This window comes from Fragaria vesca, linkage group LG3, assembly GCF_000184155.1.
Source record: "Fragaria vesca subsp. vesca linkage group LG3, FraVesHawaii_1.0, whole genome shotgun sequence".
In the NCBI taxonomy this organism is placed as follows: Eukaryota; Viridiplantae; Streptophyta; class Magnoliopsida; order Rosales; family Rosaceae; genus Fragaria; species Fragaria vesca.
Window position 1 is genome coordinate 14,464,882 of NC_020493.1, and position 14,153 is coordinate 14,479,034.

General features: G+C 40.5%; 2 protein-coding genes across 2 annotated transcripts; one reads left to right on the plus strand and one right to left on the minus strand.

The window, feature by feature from the left end:
• Positions 1 to 265: 265 nt before the first annotated feature.
• LOC101306706 lies at positions 266 to 2,576 on the minus strand. Its single transcript, XM_004294327.1, has 2 exons — positions 1,947 to 2,576; positions 266 to 592 (listed from the first exon to the last, which is right to left on the minus strand). Exon 1 carries the CDS (start codon positions 2,491 to 2,493, stop codon positions 1,948 to 1,950), a length of 546 nt encoding a protein of 181 aa, XP_004294375.1. The 5' UTR covers positions 2,494 to 2,576; the 3' UTR covers positions 266 to 592; position 1,947.
• Positions 2,577 to 6,370: 3,794 nt separating this feature from the next.
• LOC101298589 (E3 ubiquitin-protein ligase RING1-like) lies at positions 6,371 to 7,099 on the plus strand. The gene has a single exon (XM_004295772.1). It carries the CDS (start codon positions 6,371 to 6,373, stop codon positions 7,097 to 7,099), a length of 729 nt encoding a protein of 242 aa, XP_004295820.1.
• Positions 7,100 to 14,153: the final 7,054 nt, after the last annotated feature.

The window sequence follows — 14,153 nt, forward strand, 5'->3', positions numbered from 1 at the left end:
AGTCCGAGTATAAAAGATGACGTGAAATTTGATAAGATAGAGAGCCATGGACATATAATCATAAAACATGTCAAATTCTTCTACCAGTATGAATTACATTACTGAGCGTCATTGCTGATCTATTAGAAAGATCATGTTCCAGAAGTCGGCATGTTCTCAAGGTTTCAACTACCTTACAATAGAATAGGTACAGCAAAAGACACAAGAACAAACGATTTCAAAAGTAGCAAAGACAAAATTTTCCAAAGCAACAACATTTGGATGTAGTTAAGAAAATCTGATTTTCAATATTGATATTTGATAACACTCTACAATCATGACAGAAGTACACCAATCCCCCACATATCTTTGAAATTAAAGTGACAATACTACTGGTAAGTAGGTCTAATAGAAGATCCACATACAAAGTGAATCCTGTCAGGATTGCCTATCCATGCTAGATATCTATATGGAGGGAGTTCAAAAGTTCAGTCAGTAGATGGAGGGACGGTAGATGGAGCGATTGAAAGTGATAAAAGCCAACATACAGCAAGATAACACCCTTCACAGCTACAGAAAAGAGTCTTGAAGTGATTTGCCTCCTATTTCTGACCTGCACGCAGTTGAATAATGATGTCAGAAGTTATTCTTTAGCAATGTATGCTATATAAGTCCCAAAAAGGATGCTGGATGCTGGCACTGGAAGTGGCAGTAGACCACTTTCCAAAGGTTTTCCAACATATTTGGACTAACACAGCAAAGGACTGATGGGAGAGTGAAGTGAAAGGAACATATGCGGTTCGCAGTTGATGACAGAAATCTAGGATGATAAGTAACTCAAGATTTCCAAGGCATGTAATGCAAAATGGTGGTAATTCATCCCAAAAAGAAAAAGTAAAAACCATGGAGATACAGTCCTATATATACACTGAGAAAGTATACAGAAATTAGAGTTGTGAGCTATAGCCAATTAGCCACTACTATGTCTTAATTTCAGTATCCCACATTTCACCAGTTTACTTATGATGGTGCCTATACAAATATGAAACGAAATAGCATGATTTGTGCGCATATTAATATTAAAAGAAGTAGCCATGAAAAACTTAATCAATCAACCAGATAATATGGTTGGTTAGGGAATAATGTAACAAGTACACATCATCAACAGACAGAAAATATGGTCAGTTAACGTGGTTGGAAAATCATCTACGACCAATTTATTTTCGCAGTGCATACCACCAATGCCTTATCCCTGAGTATACGACATTTTGGTTAAGAAACTAAGTATATAGAAAATAAAACTTTGCTGCAATATTGCAGTGTCAAGATCTAGCAGCAAGAGCAAAGGATGCAGTTAAAAACATGAAAACAAAAAGGGCCAATACAGTTCAGTAAACCTTTTTCTGTTACTTCGGTAAGTAATTGTTTACTTCTTCTGACGAAATTGCTATTCTTTAATTTGCAAAATGGCAGAAGAACCAGAAACAATCATATATGTGGATAGTAGTGAGTGATGCACTGATGATCATCTAGGTCCCATCATCAGATAAATTTGGAAATTAATGATCTTATAAACAGCTGTTTCTCATGTATTTCTTATAATAGCATTCCACACAAAGATAGTAATGCTCAATAGCACAAAACCATTTCATTTGACTAAAAAGCTTTGGTCTAGAATTTGTTATTTCTTGCAAACCTAGACCTGGAGAATCAAACAAGCCAACTTTGGTCATCTCAGCAGTTAAAAATGTTATGCATGAGTACTAATTTGCTGTTAACATAGCTAAAAACATCAAAAAAAATTTCTTGTTCAAATTAGTAATTACATCTAAAAGTACCCTAAGTCTGGTCTTGGTATGCAAAATTGCTTCTTTGTCTACAAACATAAAATCATCAATCTTTAATCCTATTAATTTCTAACTATATATAAAATCATAATTCTTTAAAACAGACATGTATGTTCATACCTCATCTTGAGGCTTCATCTTCATCCTGACCCTGTTCATATTCTTCTTGACCCTCAATATCGTCATCTTCATCTTGACCCTCCTCTTCTTCTTCTTGACCCTCAGGATCGTCCTCTTCCTCAACATCCTCCTCAAGATAATCCTTCAAGTCAAAATCAGCGAAGAATTGTTGAATCCAGGGCCTGCCATTTGTTTCCATAAACAATGGAATGAACCGGTCAAGGTACGCCGGAAGATACACGTCAAAGCACTGGCCGTATGTAGTAAGATCGGAAAGAATGTGGGACGACAAATCACCGGCAAGTTCATCGCCGAAATTAATCATCATCGCTGAGATTCTGGCCGCTATATGAGCGCCAATCTGACCGTTGAGCACTGCTGCAATTTCGGAGAGGGAGACCGGCTCTCGGCGAAGTTCGTCGGAGAGGGAGACCGGCGCGGCAGAGGCGTCGGCGTCGGCGGACTCTTCACCGAAACGAATTTCATCTTCATCCAAACGAATTTCATCTTCATCGATTGACATGGGGTCTCCGTCTTTCTCAGCCATCTAGGGTTCCGGCGCGGCGAAATTGGGTTTTTTTGAGTTCGGTTTTTTAGAGAGAAAGAATTTCACAGAAAGTTCACGTCGTCACGATTGGAGAGAGAGAGAGAGAGAGAGAGAGAAGATAGAAGCGTTCTGGTTTTAACCGTGTGAGAGAGAGACGTCACTTTGGGCCTAAATGACATTTTTTTTCTTTTTCTGGGGCTTAACTGACAATTTTATTTTTTTCTAAAATGAAAATTTATCACGTACTGTGTTCGACTTTCACTTTTTATAAACTTCGGTATCCATAAGTTTTTGAAACATCATAACGGTTCCTCAAACACTTGCACCATTACCACAACCCAGCAGACCACACCAAGCCATTTACACACCAACCTCGCACCCATCTTTGCCTCATTATCCCACTCCACTCCTCCCTAATTCCAATATCGCCCACAACACTCTACACCTCACCACCAACAGTTCAATTACAACAAACCCCACTCATCTCTCCTCATAACAATTTCTAACAACCACCACCCCTCCAATATCAGTAAACACACCACTATCGTCCGACCTACCAAGGTTCAATGACAAAGATGTGGTGGGTTGGCTCACTCTCGCCGAGACCATGCACCACCTGTTGACCGGGTTCAAACCGTGGCGCTTCACTTTGACAAACCTCATACCTGCTTTTGCTGGCAAAATTTCTAAAACACACAACCCTTGCTGCACATGATCTCCCCCCTTTTTAGTTGTTTTTCCTTGATTGTATGTCTTGCACAACACTACAACAGACGGATCCTCCTTACAAACCCATTGTCCCTTCAATAGAGCTCATATTGCCTCCAATAAACCCAAAAAAACTTGTACTGCCCTCAATTAACCCCATATTGCCCCCTCAATAGACCCCCTACTACCCCTAATAGACCTCATATTACCTCCAATAGACCTCCCGACAGACCCTATATTGCCCCAATAGATCCCAAACTAACCTCAATATAACCCTTGACAGACCTCATATTACCCCTAATAGACCCCCTGCTGGCCCCAATATATCCTCTGACAGACCTCATACTGCCCTCAATAGACCCCATATGGCCTTCAATAGACCTAATATGGCCCTAATATATAGACCTCCTACTGACCTCAATATAACCTCTGACAGACCCCATACTGCCCCCAATAGACTCCTACTGACCCCAATATATCCTCTGACAAGTATGTAGATGGGGAACCCTAGTAGGGTTAATGATGTGGGGTTTCAGGGAATATATTTGAAGGAGATCATGCATCATATCTAAGGGATTCCTTGGTTTGGGTCGAAGAAGCAATTGTCACTCGATCATTATCAAACTAACTGTAATCTTTTTCTGTTCAAGAAGATCCCACCGATGCGCCTTATTCTATTTCTAATAGGCCATGACCTAGATCAGAATCATTCTCAACGAGTCCATAAGAAGTAATCATGTTTTTTTCATCGGATCTAGGAAGAGACCAATGGTCTTGAGCGACCGATCCGGCAGAACAACTCAAAAGATAAAGAAATATTGTTAATTTCTCATTCTGATGGAGATAACTCTGAGGGGTTGTATATACTCAGAGAGTTCAAGCAGAAGGAGGAGATAGAATATGAGCACTAATCCGGGCAAAACTTCAGTTCATATTCTATCTCGGCTTTACTGAAAATATGAGGCACATATATAGTCTCAACCCCAATGCACATATGTACATCACAAATTAGTATGAAAAACCAAACCATTGATGACAATTATTTAAATTTGAAACATGTACTATGTCCCAACAACCCTTTTAGTATTTCCTTCAGTATGATTTCCACCCGTTAATATTTTAGCCAAGCCAAAGTCTGAAATTTTAGGATTCATTTCATCATCAAGGAGAACATTACTTGCTTTTAGACATAGAGATCCGGCTCCTCTAAAGTGAGGAGTCTATGAAGTTAGTCTAAGTTCATAAAATCTACACTCTTCATCTAATCTAAGGGCTCCAAACAAGACACATCACTTTTAGATCTGCTCAATTTACCCTAAACTGTGGTTAACTTGCGTCAACTGCCATGAACTAAAAAAAAAACAAAGAGCATAAACATCGATTTATATTGTTCAATGATGTTAGTCATGCATAGAGAGATATGACTATGATCTGTGATCAAACCCTAAAAACAAGACTTGAAAGCCTTGACGGAAGAAGTAAAATATATAGGTTAGAAGAGAGAAGCAGATGATTGAGATCAGGGAATAGAGAAGCTTAAGCAGAACTGCTTGAAAGCCTCTTCACAATAAATTCTTTTCCATCTGCTAGTGTCCCCTGAAGTTTATAGATCGATATTTCAAACATTGTAAAATTCAGCATCAAGCTAGTCAGAACTCATCAGTTCTGGCTATTATTCTGAAGCAAGTTGAAAGCTTACCCTGTAAACAGGTCCAAAGCTACCTTCTCCGAGCTTCATAACATCTGAAAAGTTACCTATTACACTAGCTATATATTGTGGCTATGTGAAGAGTGGGAGCTCCATGCCAGGTCCTCCTTTTGTGCCTCCTCCCTACTTTGATCTTCTTCTTGTTTTTCTATTTCCGATACGTTATAAATGAACTTAAGCAATATATAGCCTAGAAGAGAAGTGTACAAGATTGAGAAAAGTAAACGGATTAAAACTTCCCTAAAACTTATTCAAAACAGATAGTGTACTTTGAAAACTTCACATAAAAATCCAATGTGTTTGAGCACAGTTGATATTTTGGTCCTAGACTAAATTAATAAAGTCTCGGATAGCATTTGGGCCAATACATGTGGCCCTAAAAATAAGCCCATTTGAGTGTAAGCCCTGAAGACACGCAGGGTGGGTTCCTATGTGGATTGTAACACCTCGCGGAATAAGGAAGAGCTCAAGTGGTTGAGTTCACGTTAGAGACTGAGAAGTTTTCGATAAGCTAAGGGTCAAAACCTGTGACCTAAGCGAAGTCTACCTAGACGCGCGTCACTCGGTTACTTAGTTTGCAAGCGAAACGAAACCTTGTATAACTTGGGTAGCGGAGACCTACTTAGGTTGTGGGATTACATCCTTATCAGTTAAGTACGAACCACTATATAAAGAGGGTTCGGAGATCAGTCCAAAGACACAATCATCTCATACAAACAACTACAAATCTTCGATGTAATCAAAACCCGATGCTAAACCACTTCGCCTTAATTAGCATTACAGAGTCCTTTAAGGCCTCGCCTTGCCTACTGTCCCGGTCACCGAGTATCGATTGCAAACGAATAGTAGGTTGCTCGTAATCCCTCGCCCGCGAGGTGGCACTGGAGCCTACTATCGTTTGATTAGAAATACAGGTCAGCGCACTACTACAACAACAACATCCTACTACATTCCGCATTCGCGTGGTGGCACGCCCCGCACCCTCCATAAGCATTTGGACCCGCTATTTACCTCTCTACCCCTGCTGAGAATCGTGGTCAAAACATAATGAATTGAACGTAATTTGACAAAATGTTTACAAAGTTAATCTACCTTTTAATTTGGTACTGCTTCGGTAGAACCGTAGAAGTAGTAGCCAGCGAACAGCATTCCTGAAAACACTTCAGCTATCACAGCAGCAACTATCTAGGGTTTTTTTTTTTTTTTTTTTTTCCCTAATATGTTGCATTACTCAGAATCTTAGACTTCTTTTTCATTTAAGGGATCTCCTAATCCTTGTGGACTTTGGATTCTTGTGGACTTCGGATTCTTGTTTCCAAATCCTTGTGGAGTTTGTGCTGTTATATATCCCAATTCTAGCAGCTAATCTTCCACCCCTATATATTTGTGTGTGTAGCATCTTGCTTTCTTCAGTCGGTAAGGACAATTGATTCTCCTAGTTAATTAATTATGTCGACCGAGATGTCCCATTATTTCCGCAGCGAAGCGGAGCAAGCAACAGAACCAGACCCTCGGCAAATAGGGACGGACACGCTTCTGATAATACTAAGGCTCTTCAAGGAAATCAAAAGACGCCGTTCGCCGGTGGATCCCTCCGTTGCTTATCACACACGACAAGTCAGAGGAATTACACTTAAAGTTCGTCTTGCTCGAGTTAAGAGATTATCCTGGAGGACTTGGTACAGACGGTGGATTTCTGGGCAACTTTCCTGGTTGATAATCCCAGAAGATGAGCATTTTACTATTATTCAGAATATATTCCAGGCGATTAAACGGGTGGTCTCCGGTAACAACAACCCTATTATAGTCAAAATACATGACGTCACCACCGTGAACTTGGATGATGATGATATTGATCCTATCCTCCTTGACCGGGTTATAACTGAATCTTTGGAGACGTACAGGTCCAAGTTGATTCCTGCAGCTAAACATTCAATCGATGATTTGAAGAAAGGGAGACTGCTGGTTGACAGTTCCGAATTGGAAGCTGTTGTGACAAGGACGCCATCGTGTGCTATCTGCCTCGATAACTTTGATCGTCATGAACCGATGATGATGATGAGGGTTACTCGCCTGCCCTGCTCACACTCTTATCATCAAGACTGCATAATCCACTGGCTCGAGATCAACCATGTTTGTCCCCTGTGCCGATACCCTATGCCAACCACAGACAATTGGCCGAGCCGATGAAGACTTGAAGTGATCAAAACTACTCTAGCTAATTAAGTTGATGCATGCCTACCTAGAATATGCATATATGCAATGGTTCGTGTACTTGTAATACCCTAGATTTTCATATCATTTTTCCTTGTATTATTTCCCTTATTTAATGAAAGATTATTCATGGAAATTCTTGGGTTTATGCGAAGTTGAAGTTTCGGGAGTTTATTTAAAGTTGCCTTGACTTTTAATAGGCCAAAAGTTGACTTTATTTTCCGTAAGTTATCTTCGAAAACTTCCTTCATGAAAGTTGTAGAGCTTGTCGATACGAGTTCATAGACACGCGGCACGCTTAAATCGGAAGTTGGGAGAGAAAGTTGTGGTCAAAGGAAGTTAGGTTCCGGGTGTGGAAAGTGTTTAAGTAGGAAAATGTGTGTGGGTTATTTTTGGAAACCCTAACACTAAAAACAGCACTCTCTCTCTCTCTCCTCACTCACCTCACTCTTCTTCTTCTCTTCTTTTTCTTCCCTCTCTTCCTCTCCAGAGCTCCCCCGAGGACCAAATTTCTACCGAAGCTAGCTCCGCCGTCCGGCCACCGTTTGGACCGCCACCGGTCCCGTTCGGCTCCCACAAGCGTCCTCTCCAAGGCTGGGCAGCTGCTGCTCGGTGTAGCACACCGGAACAGGAGCTTAGTAGCTAGCCGGAAAAGGGGCTGCTGTGCCGGTTTTGCAGATTTTGTCATTGATTTTCTGGTCACTGTTCGGGGCGGTTTCCGGCCGGTTCCGGCCATTTTTGGTCGAAGTCTCAGGTATGAAAGTTGTTCCTCTTGCTTCAAGCTTCAACTTTGCTGTTGGGAGTTTTTTCAAATTCAGAAGTTTAGGGAGGCGCGTGGGGCCCACTCGCCGCCGCCGCCTGTGGCGGCGCGTCCGGCTGAGTGGCGGCCTTAGTTTCCTATGGTTAGCTAGTCCTTGCTGTTGTGAGCTTGTTGAGTAGTAGTATGGCTAGATTTTAAGCAAGGTTGGCATGCTAGGACTTAAGTTTAATTGTGTTCATTAGATCAAAAACTTAGAAAGTTTGATCTTGAATGTAGTTTGGTTGTTGTTGAGTGTTCAATGACCTTGGGAGGTCTTGGAGGAAGGATTTCCCTTCTTGGGGGCAACCTTTAAGTTAAGAGTACTTTGATCCTTGTTGTGTTTGTTACTAAGGTTAATATGTGTGGTTTTTAATTATTGATCCAATCTCTCTTGTGAATATTGGATGTGATTAAATGTTGTGTTGTTTTTGAGTTTAGTCATACGAGCTTTTTAGCTTACCGGGTTTGTTGTTTACAACTCGGTGCACCATTTCTTGGTGTAGGGGTTAGACCTGCAGGTGAGGATCAGCAAGGTTGAGGTGGAGGCTTAGTGACAGGGTTTTTTTTTGTTGGGTTTTGGTTGTTCATTATATATTCTTTTTATATACACTTGGTTATAATTTATTAAACTCATGTGAGAGTTTCTTTTTCTTGTTCTCAAGTTATGTAAACAAGGAATTGTAATTTAACTCAATTTGGTGTTGTGTGTAAATTTACATTACGCATTGAGTTTACTTTCCTTGATTTTTGTTGAAACAGGTTTTGAGATTTTAATATTTTAGGATATATCATGTCAAAATTTTTGAAATTTATCTTTCGAAAATTGGGGTGTGACAGTACTCCTACTGATCGATGCCAAGTTTATTCAATTGTCACATTGAGACAGTACGTAGTTCTATTATTGAACATATGAGAGATCGACTTCTAAACATCATTCTTGCAAGATTATTGTACCACTAAAACAGTTAAGGATAATTCTTACCACTTCACACATTGCTCAGTGATTCAACAAATATATATATTGGAAACTGTCAAAGCTGCATATGATATTCTACTAGCTTTGTGTAGCTAGTAGCTAGAGAAACTACCCTAGCTAGCTTGCATGTATCAAATTAGACATGGTCATCAATGTAGTAATATATATCATCAAATTAATATATTGGAACGTTCTAGTTTTGATTAACTCGGAGACCTTGTTCTCCAACCCTATTATCAAATTTTTGTTACTCAACACTACTAGAATAAAGGAGTTAGGCGAGAAAACAAAGAGAGAAAAACATTTTCATTGTCTAGGTAAACAGTTAGGTGTCGAAACCTTCATTCGTCGCCTAAAAAAATTATTCAACAGAATAGTTGCTAAAATTCAACGGAAACATATCATTGATAGCAAATTAGAAGTATATGTACTACATTGACAACTTTGAAAGTCTGGGTATCAAACTGACCGAGACAGAAGAGTTGGGAGACTGTTAGTGAACTTTTCTCTTTGGTTATTTTCAAGGGAGGAGTTAAAACACTTGAACGGGCAAAAGGCAAAGAGGGAAAGGGCGCGCAGCAGAGTAAACCCAGAATGAGATGACTGCCCGGAATACCCTCGTCATTGTCACTCGCTTCGCCATCAACTTCAAACCTTCCTCCTCCACCGCCGCCCGAGAATCCGTCGTTGAGACAGCTCTCAAACTCCCCGCTTCCGGTAATCCTCACTCAAACTCTTCCTTTTGTAATCGAAAATGCACAATTAGAACCCTAGATAATGTCTTAACCTTCCTTAATTGAGCTGAAATGGTGTTAAAGCCTCCGTGGAATTTTTTACCGTTCTTTGTCTTCAATGCTTTTACTTTGTGGTAATTTCAGTGGCGTTTTGTTGATTTTTTTTTTTTTCGTGTGGATTTGGTCTTTGAATGCAGAAGATTCGACTGGGCAGCTCTCCGTATGGTCGATACTGAACAGTAAGTGTTTTATTGATTTTACTTGAAAATTAGAAGAGAAAAGTCCTTACATGTTGCTCTAGGTTGCTAAGAAAGCATACGATCTGAGTATCGCCATTATCGACTTTTATTACCATTAACTCATTCGTTTTGCGTAAAAAAGGTTGAACATTATAATTTATCTATTTGGAAATGTGTATTGATATGTATCGCGGGTCATTGTAACTTTGTTTCAGGTGGCACTGCTTCTGATCTCCAGGAAACCGATGATGCAGAATCGTTGGAGAAGGAAAGCGACTTACCGTGGTTTTCAATAGCATTATTGCAGCGCAGCAAAGTAGTTACTCATGAAAGGAAGAGTAGGCATTGTTTCGGCGACAAGCAGGTTATTCGTTTTGATAAATTAGTCGATATTTGTTCCAATAATCTAGGGACGGAAGTCACTCTTCACGTGTTTAGTAAAATAAAGAAAGAAACCGGTGTCAAATGATGTAATGCGTTGATAAAAAAGTGCATAGAGTGATAGAGGGGGCTAGGATTGCTACTGATGAGTAGATGCCGAAAAACATATGCAGGTGGCTTTCGGAATTTTTAAGTCAATGAAGGAACAGGGTTTCCCGCTTGAAGAGGAAAATATGGTCCGTTTCTTGAATATCTTATTGACATGGGTATGACAAAAGAATTTTGTTTTTTCTGCGGTGTTATCAAGAATGGTAACCCTTCATCACTTACGAGATTAATATACTAAGAGATGATGTTATGGATACTAAGACGCTGTTTGCACCTACTTTTAGTAGTACGTAAAGATTGCCAAAAGAAGTGAGTTCGGCAGTTTGGTCGAGAGTGTTGACATTCGGCCAAGAATGATAAGTCGGCCGAGGATGAAGTTTGAATTCGAACTACGAGAATTGAGTCGTTGTTGCACGTTGGGCCAAAAGACCGGAGTAAGGCGCCAATATTCAAATATTACTAAGATGTATTTCGGTCATTTGGCCGAAAAGGAGGGTCTTTTAGCGTCAAGAGAAAGTTTGGTTGGACTAATGTACACAACAGGCCAAATCCAATAGCTATACGAGTCGGCCGAGCCCATGCAACGATCTCAGCCATGAATTGTTAAGGAAAGAGAGTCTCAACAAGGAAGAACTTCAATCGGTTCAAGGTTTTCAAGCAAATGCGCATCACAAACATCAGTCAAATCAGAACATTCATGTGTGATTCGGCCAAGAAAGAAAATAGGATGTCCAAAAGATTTCATGACGTAGAGGAACGTACTAGCTAGATTTTCTGACTTGTATATATAGAACCTTGTAACTCATTTGTAAAGGGTCTTGCACCACTCAAACAAATCAATACACAAACTTTACACACAACTTATCTCTCTATTGCTTAGGTACTTTACCTTCCCTATCAACTTCAAACCTAATTTTATTTCTTTGTTTTCTTTGTTTTATTTTTAATTCAGTTCTTTACATTTCGACACTTTAATTATCTTGTTCTTTACATTCTCGCACTTTAATCTTCTTGTTCTTTATATTCATGTACTTTATTTATCGCACATAGGAGTAGTTGTAACATAGAAATTTCTTCCATTGATCTCTTTCGGCCAGTCCGGATTGGGTTAATGCGATTCGCTGTTCACACACACATCACATCACAACGCTACAACAACCGAATCCACTTCATCTTCGTGTTCACAGTGATTTGTGAGTATCTCCACCCGATAGATCTCTCACCAGTCGCCCGAACATTTGAGTTCACCCAGGAAGTAAACGTATTTGAAGATCCCGGCGACGCTTAGCCGAAAGTCCTTGTAACACAGGCATCAGAACCTAACGGCCGAGAGGGTTCCTTCCTCAGCCGACAATCATTTGAAGAAGTCAGATCAGGCATACTACATCAATCAAAACCTCGCTTGGCCGTCTCGACAGCGAGTTGGCACGCCCGCGCAACAGAATGACATTTGTAGCCAAGGATCTCGGCCTCAATTTGGCCGAGACCATTTTTGAGCAAACAGAGGCAAGGTCTGTTGTGTATGCAGTACATCGTCTACTAACCATGTCTAGCTGACGACATCAACACACAGTGAAACAGTGAAATTAATGAGTCCGGATTTAGAGAGGATCTTCTTAAACTCTTAAAGTGAGGATGTTTTTAGTTCTAGCATGTATTTTGATAATCAAAATCACTCATTCCCTAATTACATACCCACATATGAAACCTATAAAAAGTTAGCCAAAATGAAAAACGTTAAACCATTTGATTAGCACAATATTTGTTTTAATTTTATCTAACGGCCTACAATTGTTTACGTCATTTTGAATTACCAAATGATTACGGAATTAGTTGAACTTTTGTAAACATGTTTCTTGCATACGAATCTAGAGAATAAAATCGTAAAATAAAGTCATCTACTAGTGTAAAATACTAAAAATCATTGAATTCTTAAAATAAGGAGGTCCCACTACCAAGACAAGCACCTTTAGCCGACGAAAAAGTTTCGTCAGCCTGTTAGCTTAATTCGTCGACAATTACTTTAGCCGACGAAACGCCGACGAAACTAGAAGACGTCGTCGGCTATTACCCCAGTATTTAGCCGACGAAACTAGAAGACGTCGTCGGCTATTGTCCCAAAATTTAGCCGACGAATATCTTAAATGTTTCGTCAACCATAGTCTGAGACTTTAGCCGACGATACATTTAATAAATTCGACGAAACATATAATTCGTCGGCCAAACCTTATTAAAAAAAATTAAAAATACTATAGCCGACGAATATCCTACATGTTTCGTCGGCTATAAGTCCATTCCAGTAAAAAAAAACCCGAAATTTCTAAATTACCATTCCAAGCAAGCTGCAAAATACACCAAAACAATTCCATATAACCAACAACAAGCACATAAAACTATATAATTGATCAACTACACAAATTCTAGATCGTCTAAATCAATATCCGATTCTGGGGGCTGCTACGGAGGAGGTTGCGGCGGCTGAGGTAGCGGTATAGGCGTAGGCATGGGCGGAGCCGGAAGTCCCTGAAGCTGGGCAGCTGTAAACTCCTGGAAGAACTTCAACATCTACTGCTGCTGGGCCTGCTGGGTGGCATATACCGCGGCAGTATAAGCTGTCTGCGCGGCAGTATAGGCTGTCTGGGCGGCGATCTAGGCGGCATGAGCGGCAGCCTGAGCAGCTTGATGTTCCCGTAGTCTCTCAACTTCCGACTCTAGCTGAGTCGTCCTGCTGCTGGTCGAGGCTGCCTTTCGTTGAAATCCTAGAGTGGTCTTCAGGACCCCCTCATCCTTCTTTCCTAGACCCCAGCAGTAGAAGTTGTTTCCTCTCGGTGAGAAGGCTGTGCCCATGATCCTCGCCCCAACCCTCGGATCTGAAGTGTCGATCCGGGACATGGCTTTAGACATCTCTTCCTCCTGCGTGTCCGGCCATGTCTCCCTCACTATAACACTCATCACCTCGTCACTAGCCTCCCTCACCTTCGCCTAATTGGATAGGAAAAAAATGATTAATTAACATTTTGACATATATATAAGTAAAATTAAAAATTTAAAAACGTAAGATGACCTACAATATCCTCCTGGGGGTCAGGATATGCCTTCTCGTACGTATAGACGTACCGGTTGACTTCTGGATGTTCCCTGGCCACCTCGTCCATGAAGACATCGAACGGTCTAGAATTGGCATGAAGGTTCCTTGTGTTGCGTTGCCGGTTCTGAGCGTTCGCCCGGGAAACGGCCTTCAAAGAAAAAAATAAACTATTAGTAAAATATTTAAAAACGGACGTACTTAATGACAAATTAACTAATTAATTTTTTTAAATATCTGTTTATAAGGGTTGTTGAATTCTGATGTCAGAAGTCAACGCCACTCGTGCTCCATGTACTAGAACTCAGCAAGGGTACCAGAACGTGCATTCCCGGGCGTAGTCCAGTGGGTCCGCAACTCGTTCTTCCACTCCTTATACCTACAAATACAACAAAAATATTAGAAATATTATTAAGAGATAATTTCACTTTACTATCCTGAACTTTAGGTCTAAAATCAGTTTGATACCTCATCTTTTTTTTAATCAGTTTGATACCTAAACTTTCAAAATGACATCAATCTTGACTAAAATGACTAAAATAGCCCTGGTTAATCTTTTTACCCTCTCATAGTTAAGAATGGCAGCGGCGACGGCCGGGGGAGGAGGAGAGGCTGCCGCCGGGGCCCATTGCTGGTGGTAGGGGTGGATGCCGGCGCCGGCCATGTGGTGGATTTGGAGGCAAGGGGAGAGAGAGAGAGGAAGGTAAA